This window comes from Magnusiomyces paraingens (genome assembly GCF_902498895.1).
Source record: "Magnusiomyces paraingens strain CBS 517.90 genome assembly, contig: contig5, whole genome shotgun sequence".
Taxonomy (NCBI): Eukaryota; Fungi; Ascomycota; class Dipodascomycetes; order Dipodascales; family Dipodascaceae; genus Magnusiomyces; species Magnusiomyces paraingens.
In genome coordinates, this window is record NW_022474071.1 from 1,910,020 (window position 1) to 1,927,449 (window position 17,430).

A 17,430-nucleotide genomic window follows, 5' to 3' on the forward strand; every position below is an offset into this window, starting at 1 on the left:
AAAGATTGAAAAGGGAGTGGTTGTGAAGAGAAGTGGTGATAAGATTTTATTATTACTGAATTAATATATGTATATATATATATTATAAAACTCAGATAACAGAATGAATCGCAGATTGATAAAGTCGCGTATTTGATTGATTTTTGATTAAAAAAAAAATTTGGCAAAGAAAAGAGAGAAAAGGGAAAGAAGAAAATTTTTTGATTTTGGCGGTGAAAAATAAGAAATAAAAATAAAAATAAAAATAAAAAATTTTATACAAATGACCAATGATTATATCAGTATTACGTAATTTATTTTGCATTTACAAAATCCTTCTTTTAAGCTTTGACTTTTTTGGGTTTACAAAATCATGTCTTGACAGTTTTATTCAATTAAAAAAAATAAAAAAATAAAAAAATAAAATAAAATAAAAAAAAACTTAATTTAACTTTAAAACCAACTTTTCTTTCTTTTAAAAAATATAATTTCCTTTGTTTGATTAAATCCAAGGTTTGTTTTTTGTTGTTTTTGTTTTTCATTTTTATTTTGCTTAAAATAAAAGATAATAATATACCAAATACTTTCTTTAAAGCAGTGCATAAGTGCAAAATCACTTAATTACTTTAATAAAACCATCATACTAGGATCTTTAAAGCTTGCAACTAAAGGATACCTTAGGTTGGTTAGGCTTAGGAGCTGGTGCCTTTGGTGTAGGTACTGCACTCATTGTAGGTTGATTTGGTTTAGGAGCAGGTGCTTTAGGAGTAGGTGCAGCAGACATTGTAGGTTGGTTTGGTTTAGGAGCAGGTGCTTTAGGAGTAGGTGCAGCAGACATTGTTGGTTGGTTTGGTTTAGGAGTAGGTGCAGCAGACATTGTTGGTTGGTTTGGTTTAGGAGCAGGTGCCTTTGGTGTAGGAGCCGCACTCATTGTAGGTTGGTTTGGTTTAGGAGCAGGTGCTTTAGGAGTTGGTGCAGCAGACATTGTAGGTTGATTTGGTTTGGGAGCAGGTGCCTTTGGTGTAGGAAAACATGAGATGGAGCCCTGGTTTGGTTTAGGAGCAGGGGCCTTTGGTGTAGGAGCAAGAGTGTACATTTTGTTTTTTTTATAGTTAATAATTGATGATAAACAAATAAAGATAAAAAAAAAAAAAAAGAAAGATAGAAAAGAGAAAAAAACCTTGGGGAATTGAGAGTCTTTATATATTTGTTAATTTTGGGGGTTTAAGAAAAAAAAAAAAAAAAGATCCAATATACACATTCTCACATGCCACGGCACCTGAATGAAACTTTAAAAGAAAGAAAATGTATATATACATTTAATATGAAGAGTCATTTTGATACATCATACAATTGTATAGTTTGCTTATAGTTATAACTATAATTATGAGAACCTTTTTGGAGAAAGTTATTTATTTATTTCTTTTTTTCTTTTTTTTTCATTATTTTTATTCTTCATGTTTAAGATAAATAAATAAAAAAATATATTTGGAACGATCGGCACAGACGATCATCTTGGAATGACTATCAGAAGAAGAATGAAAATCATAAGATTTGAGAAATGAATGAATTAATGAGTTAATGAGCGAGCGAGCGAGCGAGAAAGCAATTATGACGATATTTTAGTAAATCAAAAGAACAAAAGAACAAAAGGATGATGGAAATAATGAAAATAATGAAAATGTGCGCACTATTAAAAGTCGAAAAAATCTCTTTTTTGGAATATCTTTTTCATGCTTTAAATACGAATAAACTCACAAGAGGGAGAGAAAAAAAAAAAAAAAAAAGAAGCCCCTAGTGCATGCAAATTCGTAAATTTGAGGCATGGCTGAGGTCAATTTAATCGACAACTTTTTTTTTTTTTTTGTTCATTATCTTAGATTAATGAAATAAAACAAAAAGTTTTTATAGTAATAATAATAATAATAATAACTAAATTTTATTTTTATTATTTTTTTTTTTTTTTGTTTTCACGTTTCTTTAAAAAAAAAAATAAATGCAATATTTTGCCGTCTTCCTTTTCTTCTGCTTCTTCTTTTTCTTCAATTATTATTATGTCATTGATTTTTGTTTTTATATGCTTAACTGCACTATCATAATTATCATAATCATAATCATCATCATCTACAACATCAAGGCACACAAATAAGTGCATACAAAGTTTTTTTTTTTTTCTTTAAAAGAAATTTCTCACAGGTGGGCTATCTTAAACCAAATGGTAATTAAGGATCTACACCACGCAAACCAGCAAAACAAGCTTAAATGATAACCTGGTTATCATTTATTTATTGATTTTAAAAAAAAAATTATTAAATTAAATAGTTCAAATCTAAATATAGAAATTTTACCAATTATTTGCTTGTTTTTTTTAAGTCAAGGGTTATTAATGTTTCAAAAAAACTAATACACTAATGTTTATTTTCTTTTCAATCATGATTCGATTCCCATAGAAGTTACATTTTCAAGAGTCACGTGGCACTATGGCCGAGCGGTTAAGGCGAAAGATTAGAAATCTTTTGGGATTTCCCGCGCAGGTTCGAGTCCTGCTGGTGTCGATATCTTTTTTTGCTACTTTTCCATTTATTTTTTTTATTTTTTTTAATTTTTTTAATTTCTTTTTAAAAAATTGTAAGTGATATCACTAATTTTCATAACTTTTCATCTTACTCCCAATTGTATCTTTTTTTTTGTTTTTTTTTTGTTTTTTTTTTGTTTTTTTTTTGTTTTTTTTTCAACTATGAATCAAATTCTCTACACGCGTTATTATCTCATCAATGTAAGGCCGTTGTTTAGGATCAACTGTTAAACACTTGCGCACAACCTCCTTAAGTTCCTCAGAGTACGCCGGCGTGTTAGGGAACTTGAACTCACCCGAGGAAATGGCCATATTTAAGCTGGCACCTGACTCGGCAGCCTGCAACTCAAACGGAGAAGATTGGTACATAAGCGCAAATAATGTGCATCCTAAACTCCATACATCCACACGCTCGTCAATCGTCGAGTCTGTTGTCACGTAAAACAACTCCGGCGCACGGTACGGCAGCGTGCACAACTCTGCTGCAAGATCCTGCAACTGAAGAGCAGATTGGCGTGTGGGTAAAGAAACACGTGCGCGTGCAGTCGATCCAAGATCCATAAGTACTGGTTGACCCGCAGCATCCAGCATAACGTTTGCTGGTTTAATGTCACGGTGAGCATAAGGTACGACTGTCCCTAAAGCTGTTGAATTGAGGTCCTCTTCAAGGTCCATGTTAATATCATCGTCTTCGTCATCTCCACCAGTCATTACCGAAATTTCATCATCCAGAACAAACGAAGAGCGAGCTTCCAGAAGTTGCTGTTCAGACGAGTTTGTATCATAAGGTCTTGTTTCGAGGTTTGGTCGGGAACCGGAAACCCGTGCGCCGCCATTTTTCATGACATGTTTGTGCATGGCCCGCACGCCCTGGCATACGCCTAAAAACAGTGTCAGAAGCTCTGGTTCTGGAATGTGATTTCCATTGACCAAATTGGAGTCAATGATATCCTGGAGGTTTCCACGAGGGAAGTACGGCAAAATAATGTATACAGTTTTGGACCCGTCAGGTTCCTGGACTACAGTTGAGTCAATAGCTTTAATAATATGCGGCGAGTCAAAAAGTTTATATGCTTCAATTTCTCGGAGTGCATTTCGTACACTTTCTTGGCCAAACGGACACCGGATCTTTTTCATGGCATAAAGTTCACCAGAGCTAGCTTGAACTAAATACACGTAGGAAAAGCCACCCTTTACAAAATGATTAGTGGGGGATGAGGATTGAGTACTAGGTAACGTACCTCGCCAAGCAACTTGACGATTTTGAAGTTTCGACGGTTAATTTTCAGAGTTGGCGATTGGAAGCATGTCAGACAAGACTCTAGTGAGTACCAAAAATCAGCAAAGTACGTGAGAGCCATCTTGCTTTTGTGTTTGTTTGTTTGTTTGTTTGTTTGTACTAGAAGGGGAGGGAAAAGGTTTTGTGGAAATGAAAAAAAAAAAAAATATTTTGAAAGAAAGAATGGCTTTTGGTGAGTTGGTTTTTTTCTCTTTAATGTCCACGAAACCACGTTTTAGAAATAAAAAAAAATAAAAAATAAAAAATAATGAAACCCTAACCCACAATGATAATAAATTTTCCAACCTTCCCGCCAGCCTCTCACTCTCTCTCTCTCTTTCCATGACATTTTCAAAACAAGCAAATCACTACTATTAAAAAAAAATATATATATATATATAAATATATCAATTTATTCACAAAATGGTAAGATTCTTTTAATAGAACCTTCACCCAAATAATATTCATACTAACTTTTTTCAGTCTTTGTCTAATATCACACAGGCTAAAGAGCTCCGTGGACTTAACCTTGTCTCGGCACATTCGCACATCACAGGGTTGGGCTTAGAGACTGGCACGTCACTACAACCATGGAAGAGTGCACAAGGTATGGTGGGTCAACTCAAGGCGCGTAAAGCTGCTGGTGTTTTACTCAAGATGATCCAAGAGGGTAAGATTGCTGGGCGGGCTGCATTAATTGCAGGACCTCCATCCACAGGTAAGACTGCAATTGCCATGGGTATTGCACAGTCACTTGGATCTGATGTGCCATTCACAACACTTGCTGGATCCGAAGTTTTTTCACTGGAAATGTCAAAAACAGAAGCCCTTAATCAAGCATTCCGCAAGTCGATGGGTGTACGAATTAAGGAAGAAACAGAGGTGATTGAAGGTGAGGTTGTAGAAATCCAAATCGACCGCTCAGTGACTGGTGGACACAAGCAGGGTAAGCTTACAATCAAAACAACGGATATGGAGACCATTTATGATCTTGGAGCCAAGATGATTGACGCGCTGGCTCGCGAAAAGGTGACTGCAGGTGATGTTATTTCACTTGATAAAGCTTCGGGTAAAATCACAAAGCTTGGTCGGTCATACTCGCGGTCGCGCGATTACGACGCGATGGGTCCTGACACCAAGTTTGTACAGTGTCCTGAGGGAGAATTGCAGCAGCGTCGTGAGATTGTGCATACAGTTTCGCTACATGAGATTGACGTGATCAATTCACGTACGCAGGGCTTTTTGGCATTATTTTCTGGTGACACTGGTGAGATTCGACCTGAAGTACGCGACCAAATTAACGCCAAAGTGAGCGAATGGCGCGAAGAGGGTAAAGCTGATGTGATTCCTGGTGTGTTATTTATTGATGAGGTTCACATGCTTGACATTGAGTGTTTTTCATATATTAACCGAGCGCTGGAGGATGAACTGGCGCCAATTGTTATCATGGCCACAAATAGAGGTATTTCACGGACACGCGGTACAAATTACAAGTCGCCTCACGGACTGCCGGCAGACCTGCTTGACCGGGTGATTATCATTTCAACTTCGCCATATGGAGCTGAGGAGATTCGTGAGATTCTTAACATTCGTGCACAAGAAGAAGAGGTGGATATGACTCCAGAAGCTTTGGCGTTGCTCACAAAGATTGGTGAGGATACTAGTCTACGGTATGCTAGCAACTTGATTTCAGTTGCTAGTTTGGTTGCAGCCAAGCGCAAGGCTAGTCAGGTTGAAGTGGAGGATATTAAGCGGTCTTATACCTTGTTTCTTGACTCTGCGCGTAGTGTGCAAGTTCTTGAGGAAACCCCCGAGACTTTTATTGGAGATGGAGATGTTGAAATGGCTTGATTAATTATTATTATTGTTATTATTGTTATTGTTATTATTATTACTATACGTTGATTAATTTGATATATATATATAAGTTTAACCGGAACCCTTGGTGTTGAGAATCAGGGCTATAATCATTCCGTAGAGACCCAAGACTTCAGCGAAAATGAGAATAAGAACAATACCAACAAAGAGTCTGGGTTGAAGCATGAGTTGGCGAACACCTTCATCACCCACAATTCCAATGGCATAACCGGCGGCCAGCGCCGCAAAGCCTACGCAAAGGCCACAGGCCAAATGCATGAAGCCATTGAATAGCGAGTAAGTTTCCGTGGGGTTGAGGTCTCCTGCAATGAGAACAGCGACGACGAGTCCATAGACGGCGAGAATACCCGACATAATAACGGGGATAAGAGACTTCATGATAAGTTCAGGTTTAAAAGTGCCGATACCTGAAATACCAATACCGGACTTGGCTGTGCCTACGGCTGCACCCGCCGACGAGAGAATGATGGCCGCCGCGCACCCGGCAAACCCGAAAAAGGGAGCAAACACGGGTGTGTATTCTGAAGAAGACCTAATAAAGAAAGAGTGTGAGCAAAGGAAGGAGTAAGATCTTAAAGGTTTTTAATAATAGAAAGGTGGAACTTACATTTTTTGGGTGATTTTGAAAAAAACAAAAAAAAAAAAAATTAAGTCTGCGATGTTTTGTGTATGTGTGTATGTGTGTGGGTGTATTTTCAAGAGGTCAAAAAAAAAAATGGCTGGCTGGCTGTTTTTTTTTTTATTTTTATTTTGGGCGGCTTTGGGAGGACTTTTATGGATTAAAAAAAAAAAAAAAAAAAAAAGCAGCCAACGCAGCCAGCCATGCAGCAGTGATAGTATGTACGCATTTCAGTATGAAAGTTACGCATTTTAGCATATTTAAATTTCAAATGCAAATATTTTAATAAAACAGACAAACAAACAAATAAACAAACAAATAAACAGCCTTTTTTGGTTTCAATTATTCATGTATTCATGTATTCATGTATTCATGTATTGTTCTTTTTTCTATAAACAAAAACTTACACAGTCAATAGTAGCATTAATTTTACCACACATTCCGGAACTCGTCCTTCTCTACACCATCATTATCAAATTCACCCCATTCTTTTGAAGCCGATGGTTCCGGTACTGCAACCCCGCCAAAAATTGAATTTACATTCCCTCCCCGCCCAAGTGTACTACTTTCCTTCGTCTCTACATGCTTCACCACACTCGACCCTCCAACATCTTCTAGTCCAAGCCCTGCAGTCGTCCCATCACCCAAGTCAAGCTTGTCTAAAAATTCTGCAGGTAGTGTTGGCTCATAGTTACGTGCACGTACTGCATGAGTTCCTCCTAACCCACGGCCCCATGCAACAATCATCTCACGCAGTGTTGGTACCACAAATGGTAGAACGGCAGAAGCATCCATATATAAATCTCCAGTCCCAGGTGTCCCGTCATCATCATCATCATCGTCATTGTTATCTATAGCTCCATGGGTTCGAGGAACAAGTCGTACGCTGGGTCTCACGGGTTTGGTTGAGTTGGCGCGTGCTACTGCGGTTTCTGAGGCTGTTGGCAGATCTTGTTCTTCTTCTTTTTCTTCTTCTTGTGGAGGGTCTGTAGAAAGATGCTTTTTATCATGACCCGGAAGAATCTTGGGGACTTCCTTATCAATCGACTTGCGGGGAGGTTCCTTTTTCTCATCTTCTTCCTTTTCATCTTCCTTCCCTGTACATACAGTATGAATAGTTGCTGAAAGCACCTTGGCTCCATGCGAATTGGCCCGTTGATCATGCAGATTGAGCTGCCCCAAATATGTCTTGTATTCCTTGGACAATCCTGGCTCGCCGACTTCTGCACGATATTTTTTGGCAACATGCAACAACTGTCGAGGAGTTAATGCAGATAGTTGCTGCAGCGTCGCAACAACACTTGTCATATCTGACCCAAAACCTGTAAAAATTTGTAGCCATTGCAGCATCTCCACAAGTGGTGTCATGTGCACCCGACACAATTCTGTCAATGACGGGTAGTGCGATCCAGCCCCATCGTGGAATTCATCGTCCACATCCGCAGGCCTCCGGTTGTTTGCACGTGCCCAGTCTTCCAGCGCAGACACATTGAGTCGGATTTGCATGGCACGCGACCGTGCAAGGTACTTGCGGTGGGCTAACAGTCTGTTGAAAAGCACTGCACCTAGCCAGTAAAATAGTTGTGACATGAGCTCTTGGGCAATGATTGGATGAATATCGTACAAGTCCGTAACAAACAATACCGACCCGAGAATCGACGTGACGTTGCGTGGAGATGGACGCATAAGGGATTTGGGTGACGGTGGGCGGTATCCTTCTTCCATCTCCTCCTTATGTGACTTGGACTTTCGATGGTGTCGGAAAAACCGCCATTCAGACTGGTATCGAATATCGTCAAGTCCAGGCAAGGTTTCATAATCCAATACTGAGGCATCTAGTACAAGATCCAGCCGGCGCTCTACATCTTGTGAAATTAAAACTGTAATGTCGGCAATGAGTTCAGCAAGGGTGCTTTGGTAGTCAGGGGTAGATTCTAGCAACCCAGGGTCCTTGCGCAGGTAGTATAACAGTAGCGTGGAATTAGAGAGCCAAAAGGACAGGTATGCAATGTCCTCTGTCTTACCCATAACTTGGGCTCTGATCCGTTGAAACGCTGGAATTAACAAGTTGGCCAGAATCTCTGGAGTTCCATAGTAGTGAGCGTAGCGGCAACATAAAAAGAGCAAGTTTGCTGGAATGGGTTTTTGGCCCTTGGATCTTTTGGGTTGCATGTTTGTGATGCCTGCGTCTAAAATTGTAGGAATATCATCTTCGCGGAAAACTAGCATTTGGTCTGGGCGGCATCGTTCCCACTGAAAGTCATCTGCATCTTCTTCTGAAATATGGTCGTCCAATCCCAAATGGTCTAAATCAACGTCTAAGTTATAAGCTGCCGACTCTAGCATATCGTCGTGGTGACGGCCATTATCGTAAAAGTCCTTGGGCTCTGTTTCAATGTACCCATGATCTTCCAAATACTGATGTAAGCTAGAGTTTGTACTAACAAGATCCAAAGCTGAGCGACCTGCAGAGGTTTTTATATCGATGCGAGCACCATTTTCGAGTAAATTTCGGACCGTCATTTCGTGCTGGTTGGTCATGGCCCACATTAGTGCCGTATACTCGGCCTTATCCTGAATATCAGGTAGTGTGCCATAGCGCAGCAGTTCCAGTACAATGTCAGAATGACCAAAGGCACTGGCATATATCAAAGCTGTGGCTCCAGTTTGAGGGTCACGGGCATTCATGTCGAGATATGCGGCCGCAGGTCCACCAAGGAGTTGCCGTGCAGCCGCAAAGTCGCCGGAGATTGCGACCGCGAAAAGCATTTGTTGAAGTTTTGTAGCTTTTGCAGTAGCATCTAACGAGTCATCGTCAAGTACACTTTCGTCATCAACGGTAGTAGAACCATAAGAGGCCTTTGCGCGGGCCATGGCTCCATCGGTTCCTAGAGAGGAAGAAGAGTTGTTTGGCGGCGTGGGGGTCGTGGTAGGTTTGCTATTTTGTTCTTCTTCTTCTTCATTGAGCTCGGCAAGAGCGGCCGGAGAAGTTAGCGACACTGAATCATGAGAACTCGGGCTACGTGTATGAGTTCCGCCATGGCCTGCCCATGGATCAAGCATGGCGTCAAAACCAGACATATTTCAATGGTTGAGATTGAAGTTTTTTTCTGTGTGTGAGAGAAAAGAAAAGAGGATAGGATAGGGTGTATTATAATTGTTGTATATTATTATTATTATTATTATTATTGTAGTGAAGTTAAAAAGATATTTTAAATATAAATAATTATTTATGTCCAGACTATATAAAGTTTTTTAGATGGTGCGGTGTTTTTTTTTTTTTTTTTAAACAGCCACGTACCGAGATTTTTTTTTTAATTATTATTATTATTATTATTATTTACAACAACTCTTAAAACCCTTCATCTTATTCATCATCATCATCTTCTTCTTCTTCTTCTTCAAAAGTACTGATTTGCCATCTATTGCTATTAATACTATCGGCAAACAACAACTGTCAATGGACTCCCAGCTACTTCCATATCAAACCGGCGAACAAGACAGAGCCCTGGGTGTGCGTCCAGGCTCTCGAAAAAACTTGACTCGGCGTCATTACGATGCTTATGGGCTAACAATACTGTCGCACCTGTTTTGACTGCACGCGCCAACATCGCCAGCAACGCTCCGTAGTACGCCTGGTTATATGTGCAATCCGTCACAAGAACTAGGTCCGGCACAGGATCCAGCGGACTCTCTTCTTCTTCCCAGTCTAGTACTTGGAACTCTGCAGTTGATGGCGCAATTCTTGACGCATTGGCAGCTATGTTGCGCGTGCAAATAGCCTGTGCATCGTCTAAATCTGTCAAAACAATCCGGGTGCCAGGATATGCTGCACCAAATGCCAGGCCAACGTACCCACACCCGGCCCCAAGCTCAAGGACCGTTTGAGGTGGCCATTTAGTAGTGGAGTCTTCGAGAAGATCCACAATGGGAGAGTCTGGATGTTGCAGAAACAAGTCGGCAGTGTAGAGGCCTGCATCCCACAGGTGCCGCGCAATGCTTTCCTGGGATTCTTCGTAGATAGTTAGCGGGTCTTTAAAAGATGTCGGCACTTTGCGGACAGCTATTTTCTCTGGGGTAGAAGTGAAGGGTACCGAAGATACAGGGAGAAATTGTAGAGTTTGTTGAGCGGATTCGTCTAACAACAAATTTACTGCTGTTTTAGGGTCTGGGACACTCACACGGACCTCTACAGGAGTCTTTTTGGGAACCGCAGCAAAAACCGATCCAGGGACTTTGAGCGGAACAGCGCGCATGCCTGGGGTCCAGCGAAGTGTAACCGACTTGAGCTTACGGCCTCCTGCAAAGACATCTGCACATAGTTCAGCAGACCCGTAAAAGGGCTCTTCACCCAAATCATTGGCCACCGTGAGAACTGCATTTAGATCGGGCGACTTTTTACCCTGCCATGCTGGAGGCTTGAAGAATCTTATATGGAGCATTAAAGTGGGTGTGAAGAAAAGAAAAGACAAGAAAAGAAAAGATTGAATGTTTTTTTTTTTTTTTTTTTTTTTTTTCGTCCAATTTATTTATATTTATTTATTTATTTCCATTCTACTATATACACAAAACTTCAACAACCCTTTTTTCTCTCCCCATTAAGCAGTAGCCTCTTGTTTCTGTTCGCCCAGCGTCTTGACAAAGTACTTCATCAGCAGATTCTTCTTAATGTTACGGGGGACCGCCGAAGGATCAATCTTGCCCATGGCACGCAGAATGGCATCAGCACGCGCAGGTTCGTCACGCAGAACAGCAGCAGCATGCTTAGAAAAGGAAGCCTGCTCAATGGTTCCATCAAGAGCCTTGAGTTCAGCACGAAGCTTATCGATCGGCAGATCATAAAGAGGACCCGAGGCAAAAGATGGAAGAAATCCATCAGGAGTATACTTGGCAATGACCTTGGCAACAGCCTCCTTTTGCTCCTCAGTACGAGCATGTTCTGGAACAAAGTTCTGGGTATTGTAGGCAGTTCGCAAAACATCAAGCTGCTCAGAAACAGTTGGGGTTCCGTCCAGACCCAGGCGACTCTCACGGTCCCGCTTGTATTGGGTAACCTTGCGCAGTTCCTCGGCAGCAACAACGGCTGGTGCATCTTCGCGGTACTTGATCCACGACAGACCCTTATTTTTGAGAATCTCGGTGACGGAAAAGGACTTGCGGGCAGAAAGAGGTCGCACGTACTCGATGCGAACCACATCACCTTCCTTGCACTTGTTAGCCTCATCGTGCACAAGGAAATCGGTGAACCGAACAACGTTTTTGTTGACAAGCTTGTTGAATTTAATACGCTGGACACGGACCTTAATGGTCTTGTCCATCTTGCCGTGAGACACGACCATTCCGACAAAGTTTTGGCGGGCCATTGTAGTTGTAGTTGTGTGAAGTTGGTGGTGGTAGTGGTGATTGGTGGTGGTAATGAAGAAAAAAAAAATAAAAAATAAAAAAAAAAAGCGGTGGTTGGGCTGTGACATTAAAATTTTTCACAGGTTACCCAAAAGTTACCTCATAGTTACATAATTAATTACCCGGTATCTATATTTTTACATCTGGTAACTACAAAATCTTTTCAAGATCCTCAGACAAATTGTTCGCGTCATAGAAAAACTTGGGCAACTCAAAGGTCTCTGTAGTACGCCCGTACGTGACACCTCCAAGACGTGATACTGGCCTGAGTTTCTGCAAGTCAACTTTGCCTGGGTTTTTGGGGTCATCCACAATATCCTCACGCACATGGACATACTCGCATTGTAATAGGAACACAGTCGAGTTGATTTTGCCTGGAGTTGTAACGTCCTCGATAGGGATAGTTTGGCGGACTTTGACTTCAAAGGAAATAGCACTTTCTAAAACATGTGGAGGTTTTACGCGTAAACTTTCCACTGGGGTCAATCCAGAGACTTTCCATTCGGAGAGACTTGGAGGAAGTGTAATGTTGGTGTAATTGGCAGCTCTAAAAAAAAAAAAAAAAAAAAAGTTAGTTGTGGGGATTTAATCTTGGACTAGAAAAAATAAAAAATAAAAAATAAAAATAAAAATAAAAAATAAAACTTACTCGACAAACCATTCAGAAATAATGCTGACTGTAGCTTCACCTGTTTCTTGCAAATTTCGTGAAGTGTCCTTAATTTTGCCAGAGTTTTGCGAAATGCCCAGAACAAATACCAGTGGATCATTGCTAACCACTTGAAAATACGTGAACGGGGCCAAGTTACGGTGTCCGGTTTTACTTTCTGTAGACACCAAGCCGATGGGACGTGGGGTAATACCTGATGCTGCAAAAAAGTAATTTTTTGCGTGTCCACGCGTCGGGTCGTAGGGATCAAACCCGATCTTAGCATGTGTTTTCCATGGTGCATTGTCATGACCTTTTCCAGAAACCTCTGCAACTGCGCCTTGCCCTGGACGCCAGTCCGGGTGAGGAGGCTTGGTCATGGTCACTGGGAGGTCTTTAAAGTCGGGTAAGTCCTCAAGGTTCTACATGGAGAAGGAGAGAGTATGAGGGTTAATCAGATGGTTATATGAAGTAAGTGATGAAGACTTACAGTTTCGGGTTTCAAGGCATCTAAGTTGGTCATTTTGTAAAAGGATTTAAGTCTATTAAGTCTATTAAATCTATTGATTGATTTGAAGGTCGTTATCACCACACAACAACTCTTTTTTTTTTTTTTTTTTTTTACAAATAGAAAGATATCTGGATCTTTTTATAATCTTTTTTTTTTCGCGTTTTAATTTATTTGTATTCTGGTATTCAAACTTTTAAATGCCCAGTGAGCCTGGGAATTTCGGAAAAACATCGTGTTCGGACCGAGCTTGAAAATATATCCGAGCCAATAATAGGAAATGCCATGGGAGGGAGAGGAAGAACTTCTTTTTTTATTTTTTTTTTTATTTTTTGTAGGGGGTGCTATTTAGAGATTGTGTGTGATTGAGAAAAATTATATATAAAAAAATGGTGGAATTGTCAGAATTACTAACAAACTGGTTTCATTCAACACACTCACGAGAAATAAACAGCCACACCAACGAGTTTTTTTTTTTTTGTTATTCCGAATGATTTTCGCAAAAGGGTAAGGAAGAATTCATATGAAGAATTTTTCAAAAAAAAAAAAAAAAGAAGTTGTTTATATTCAATTTGAATTGTTATAAAGTTGAGGAAAATCATAAGAAAAAAAAAAAAAAAACTTTCCGCGGAGATGTTCTACTGACCCGCGGCTGGTCCGAGCTAAGCCTTGCTTAGTATTTATTCTCTACACAGTCAATTCACGTTATGCTGACTCGACTGACACTCAAACGGGTCTTTGAAAATTTCACAAGCCTCGACGTCAGGCTTTTCTGTTCTCTTTTTTTTTTTTTTTTTTTTTTTTATTCACAAGTTCGGTCAAATCCACGTTAGAAAAAAAAATTTAAGTATAAATATGGATAACAATCATTTAAATGTTTTTTTTTTGTTTTAATATTTCAATATATCAATATATCAATATTTCAATATAGCAATATATCAAAATTCTCACAACAAATCAACTAACAATGTCTTGCCCAACTATCACTCAATCCACTTTCTGTCATAACAACAACAACAACACCAACAGTACTAACAGCACCAACAGTACAGTTTGTCACTGTCATAATAAAACGCCAATGTACAAGCGCTTGGCTCAACGGATCACAGGTCCTAAAGCTGATCCACGCACAACTGCTATTTCTTCAGATGTGATTCTTGCAATTCTTGCCAAGTTTGTTCCTCCTATTCCTGTTTACATTAAGCGTGGTGTATCTGCCGATTTGGCCATCAACGTTGCTTTGACAGTTCTTGGTGGGTTCCCTGGTATTGTCCATGCATGGTACCTGATTCTTAAAAACCCAGAAGAAGTTGAGACTAAAGATAAGAAAGAAGAAGATGGAAAAGCAGAAACAGTTACAGAAGAAGTTACTGAAGCAGTAACAGAAAAGCCCATAGAAACACCAGAGTATGAACCTCCAGTGATTGTGGATGAAAAACAAGCTCTTAAGGAACAAGAAGAACTTGAAGAATCTCAAAAAGACAAATAATTTTATGTTTTATGTTTTATTTTTAATGTTTTATGTTTGATGTTTTTTTTAATATTTTATGTTTTATGTTTTTTTTAATATTTTAAATATAGTTTTTTTTAATTAATGAATTAAGGTCAACTTGAATAAAAGCCATACTAACAAGACTTTTTTCTTTCCCCCTCTCCACAAACACACTATTTTGCTTTAAAAATAGATATTTTATATTGATTTATCCATGATTAATTTTGTACAGAAAATTAAAATTAAAAGCAAAAGTAGTCTATTTTTTCTTCTTCTTTTTTTTCTCTATTTCTTGTACACAGTCTTGTGTGAAATTGTGTGAAATCAAATGATTAGCTTGTATACTGTTATGGCATTCTTATTGAACCTTGTTTCTTTTCTGGTGGCTAGAAGATTCCTACTACTACTATTACTACCAAATATATATATATATATAATATTGAAATGGGTTAGAAATTTATAGAAGTAGATTGTTTTAATTAAAAAAGTTTTTTTTTCATTCATGAGCCGGTGATTGTGTTAACCAAGGCCAGTTCAGTTTATATATGATGCATGTCTAAACAAGCATTAGTTTAACTAAAGCACAACCACTTCAACACATTTCCACAAAATATAATATTGAAAAGAAAGTCATTAATAAATATAATTCAATTATGATATTCAAATCAACAATGACTTGGAAACATGGTCCTCCTTTTTTTTTTTTCAAAATGTTTTTACGTCATATCCTTTTTATCAATAAACCTTTTACTAGTTTGCAAATATACAACTTTAAGTTACTTATAGACTTTAGATTTACAGTCCATTTGAGGAATATTTCATGTCATTTATATATATATATATATATATTGATACTTAAAATCTCTTGAAGTTTTTTTTTTAATATTAATTTTTATTCTTATCTAATTTACTATATTCACATTCACTAATATCCTTAAGCCATACATTTTATAACAAAAAAAAAACTATCCTTTTAAAATCTTAGCTAGAATAGAAAAGAGAAACCAAAAGCAAAACGAGGAAAAAAAATTGAATAAGCAACATAACCCCAAAAAAAAAAAAACTGAGAATTACGGTAAAAGATAGATTTGTCTCGCTAGTGTTGATCAGGATTAAAAATTATTTATGTGAAACTTAGTTGAATAGTAAATATCAGATACTTGTCTTGAATCTCATATATATATATATATATATATAGTCAATTTAAACAGAAATATGAGACACACAAAATTTTATTTTTTTTTTCATGGCGGGGCATATTTATGGCGGGGCACAGTTTTGTGTCGGGACTTTTTTTTTTTTTTTTTTTTGATAATGAGGAGAAGAAGAGCTTACAATATATATAAGTACTAAAGTAAGGGCTTTACTATTCCACCCCGCCATTTGCTTGAAGATGTACAAATAAACCCCTGTGGGGTTTAAATAAATAAAAAAATATTTCAAGATATTGACAAGAAGGGAATTTTTTTTTTTTTTTTTTTTGATTTAGTTTAGATTGTTTTTAGTAGGATCGTGGGCCGGGTGGTTTTTATGACCAAACTATATAAATATGTATATATCACTACTTTGTTTATATCTTAATATATCGGTTGGCAGTGGCCGGGGCTCCTATGCCAAGACCACCAAAGAATATCAGAAGCGACAAACTTAAGAATTTGGTGGTTGTGTATATATGCAATATGTCCACCAAAGTATTTATTTATTTATATTTGTTTGTACACAACACGACAAGGTGCTCCGAGTGATTTTTGAGAGTCCCGTGTGATCGGTTCGGGTCATGCGTGGCTTAATAAAAATTGAAATTGAAATTGAAATTTAATTTTTTATTTATTATTTTATTATTATTATTAATGATGATGAGCAGCAGCAGACCTTTTTTTTTTTTTTTTTTCTTTCTATTAAAAGCTGAAAGGTTGACTTTTTTTTTTGTGTTGTGTCCCGTGGACTATCAAGCAAACAAACATCAGGATGACAAAACAACCAAAATCTGGGGAAGTCCAGAAGACTCAACGGCATTCAAGTACCGGTATTTCATCAATTTTTTTTTGTTTTATTTTTTTAAAATAGTATATAGAAGGATCATATATTTGAAAAAAAAAGAACTAAATAACAAGCAAACAAACAAACAAGCAGACAAACAAATAAAAAAAAAACAACAACTTTATAAGATATAAAAAGAGAGAAAGAAAGAGACATGCTGGTAAAAAATCATCATCGGGTTAACCGCAGCTCTTGGAACAGCGCACGAAGCCTATCTGCGTTTTCGCGGTATCCTCGCTTGCATAATGGGCACTCTGCACGAACACTAGTAAACCAAGGGTCTAGACATTCGGAGTGTAGTAGATGGTGACACGGCAGGACACGGACCACATCTCCACAAGCAAAGACATTCAAGCAGATTGCACAGGCATGATCGATTGGACAAGTACATTTTTCAGGTGTAGGTGAATCGCAGAGATATGATGGATGGTTATGTTTTGAGTGATTGTGTTGTGGGCGTGGTTTGCGTAGCATATTACCAGGTGCCCAGACCAAAGATCCGTAGGGAACGCGGGGGAAGATAATGTTAAGCTCGTTGATGGTTAAACAGTCATCATTTGCTCTATAGTTGCGCATCATTGCATCAAATGCAGAAACAGGTTCAGGCATTGAGATTCTGGGGATTTGTGGTGTTGAAGAGGAAGAAATATTGTTATCAGTTAAGGCAGTAGATGGAGAAGCTGAAGATGAGGAAGAGGATGCAGAAGGAGAAGAAGATGAAGAAGCATTTCGTCTTAGGAGATTTCTTGGAGACGATTTCTTAAAGAAGTTTGTTATTGTTCTTCTGTTAAGAATGATAGGCTCTGACTCGAAGTTTTGATGGATAAGCGTGTTCATTATTATTATTATTATTAATGAGATTGTTTTTTTTTTAAAAAAAAAAGATGGAGGAAAGATTAATTAGTAAAATAAAATAAAAAAAATTATCAAGCAGATGACTATATATATATATATATAATTTTATTAAGAAAAAAAAAGATTAATGAGAATTTAAAGAGATATCCATGA

General features: G+C 38.2%; 9 protein-coding genes across 9 annotated transcripts; 2 read left to right on the forward strand and 7 right to left on the reverse strand.

Annotated features, from left to right (window-relative positions):
* Nucleotides 1–631: 631 nt before the first annotated feature.
* On the reverse strand, nucleotides 632–1,075 carry SAPINGB_P006255 (uncharacterized protein; the record flags this gene model as incomplete). Its single annotated transcript, XM_032000966.1, has 1 exon — nucleotides 632–1,075. One exon carries the CDS (start codon nucleotides 1,073–1,075, stop codon nucleotides 632–634), a length of 444 nt encoding a protein of 147 aa, XP_031856857.1.
* A 1,635-nt stretch (nucleotides 1,076–2,710) lies between these two features.
* SAPINGB_P006256 (uncharacterized protein) lies at nucleotides 2,711–3,915 on the reverse strand (the record flags this gene model as incomplete). Its single annotated transcript, XM_032000967.1, has 2 exons — nucleotides 2,711–3,745; nucleotides 3,796–3,915. 2 exons carry the CDS (start codon nucleotides 3,913–3,915, stop codon nucleotides 2,711–2,713), a joined length of 1,155 nt encoding a protein of 384 aa, XP_031856858.1.
* A 341-nt stretch (nucleotides 3,916–4,256) lies between these two features.
* On the forward strand, nucleotides 4,257–5,684 carry SAPINGB_P006257 (uncharacterized protein; the record flags this gene model as incomplete). The annotated part of the gene is made up of 2 exons (XM_032000968.1): nucleotides 4,257–4,259; nucleotides 4,317–5,684. The coding sequence occupies 2 exons, from the start codon at nucleotides 4,257–4,259 to the stop codon at nucleotides 5,682–5,684; spliced, it is 1,371 nt and encodes a 456-aa protein (XP_031856859.1).
* A 78-nt stretch (nucleotides 5,685–5,762) lies between these two features.
* On the reverse strand, nucleotides 5,763–9,411 carry SAPINGB_P006258 (uncharacterized protein; the record flags this gene model as incomplete). Its single annotated transcript, XM_032000969.1, has 2 exons — nucleotides 5,763–6,243; nucleotides 6,767–9,411. 2 exons carry the CDS (start codon nucleotides 9,409–9,411, stop codon nucleotides 5,763–5,765), a joined length of 3,126 nt encoding a protein of 1,041 aa, XP_031856860.1.
* Nucleotides 9,412–9,767: 356 nt separating this feature from the next.
* On the reverse strand, nucleotides 9,768–10,772 carry SAPINGB_P006259 (uncharacterized protein; the record flags this gene model as incomplete). Its single annotated transcript, XM_032000970.1, has 1 exon — nucleotides 9,768–10,772. The coding sequence occupies one exon, from the start codon at nucleotides 10,770–10,772 to the stop codon at nucleotides 9,768–9,770; it is 1,005 nt and encodes a 334-aa protein (XP_031856861.1).
* Nucleotides 10,773–10,928: 156 nt separating this feature from the next.
* On the reverse strand, nucleotides 10,929–11,693 carry SAPINGB_P006260 (mitochondrial 37S ribosomal protein uS17m; the record flags this gene model as incomplete). Its single annotated transcript, XM_032000971.1, has 1 exon — nucleotides 10,929–11,693. The coding sequence occupies one exon, from the start codon at nucleotides 11,691–11,693 to the stop codon at nucleotides 10,929–10,931; it is 765 nt and encodes a 254-aa protein (XP_031856862.1).
* A 190-nt stretch (nucleotides 11,694–11,883) lies between these two features.
* On the reverse strand, nucleotides 11,884–12,905 carry SAPINGB_P006261 (uncharacterized protein; the record flags this gene model as incomplete). Its single annotated transcript, XM_032000972.1, has 3 exons — nucleotides 11,884–12,280; nucleotides 12,383–12,804; nucleotides 12,873–12,905. 3 exons carry the CDS (start codon nucleotides 12,903–12,905, stop codon nucleotides 11,884–11,886), a joined length of 852 nt encoding a protein of 283 aa, XP_031856863.1.
* Nucleotides 12,906–13,857: 952 nt separating this feature from the next.
* Nucleotides 13,858–14,379, forward strand: SAPINGB_P006262 (uncharacterized protein; the record flags this gene model as incomplete). The annotated part of the gene is made up of 1 exon (XM_032000973.1): nucleotides 13,858–14,379. The coding sequence occupies one exon, from the start codon at nucleotides 13,858–13,860 to the stop codon at nucleotides 14,377–14,379; it is 522 nt and encodes a 173-aa protein (XP_031856864.1).
* Nucleotides 14,380–16,593: 2,214 nt separating this feature from the next.
* On the reverse strand, nucleotides 16,594–17,259 carry SAPINGB_P006263 (uncharacterized protein; the record flags this gene model as incomplete). Its single annotated transcript, XM_032000974.1, has 1 exon — nucleotides 16,594–17,259. One exon carries the CDS (start codon nucleotides 17,257–17,259, stop codon nucleotides 16,594–16,596), a length of 666 nt encoding a protein of 221 aa, XP_031856865.1.
* Between the last annotated feature and the right edge of the window lie 171 nt (nucleotides 17,260–17,430).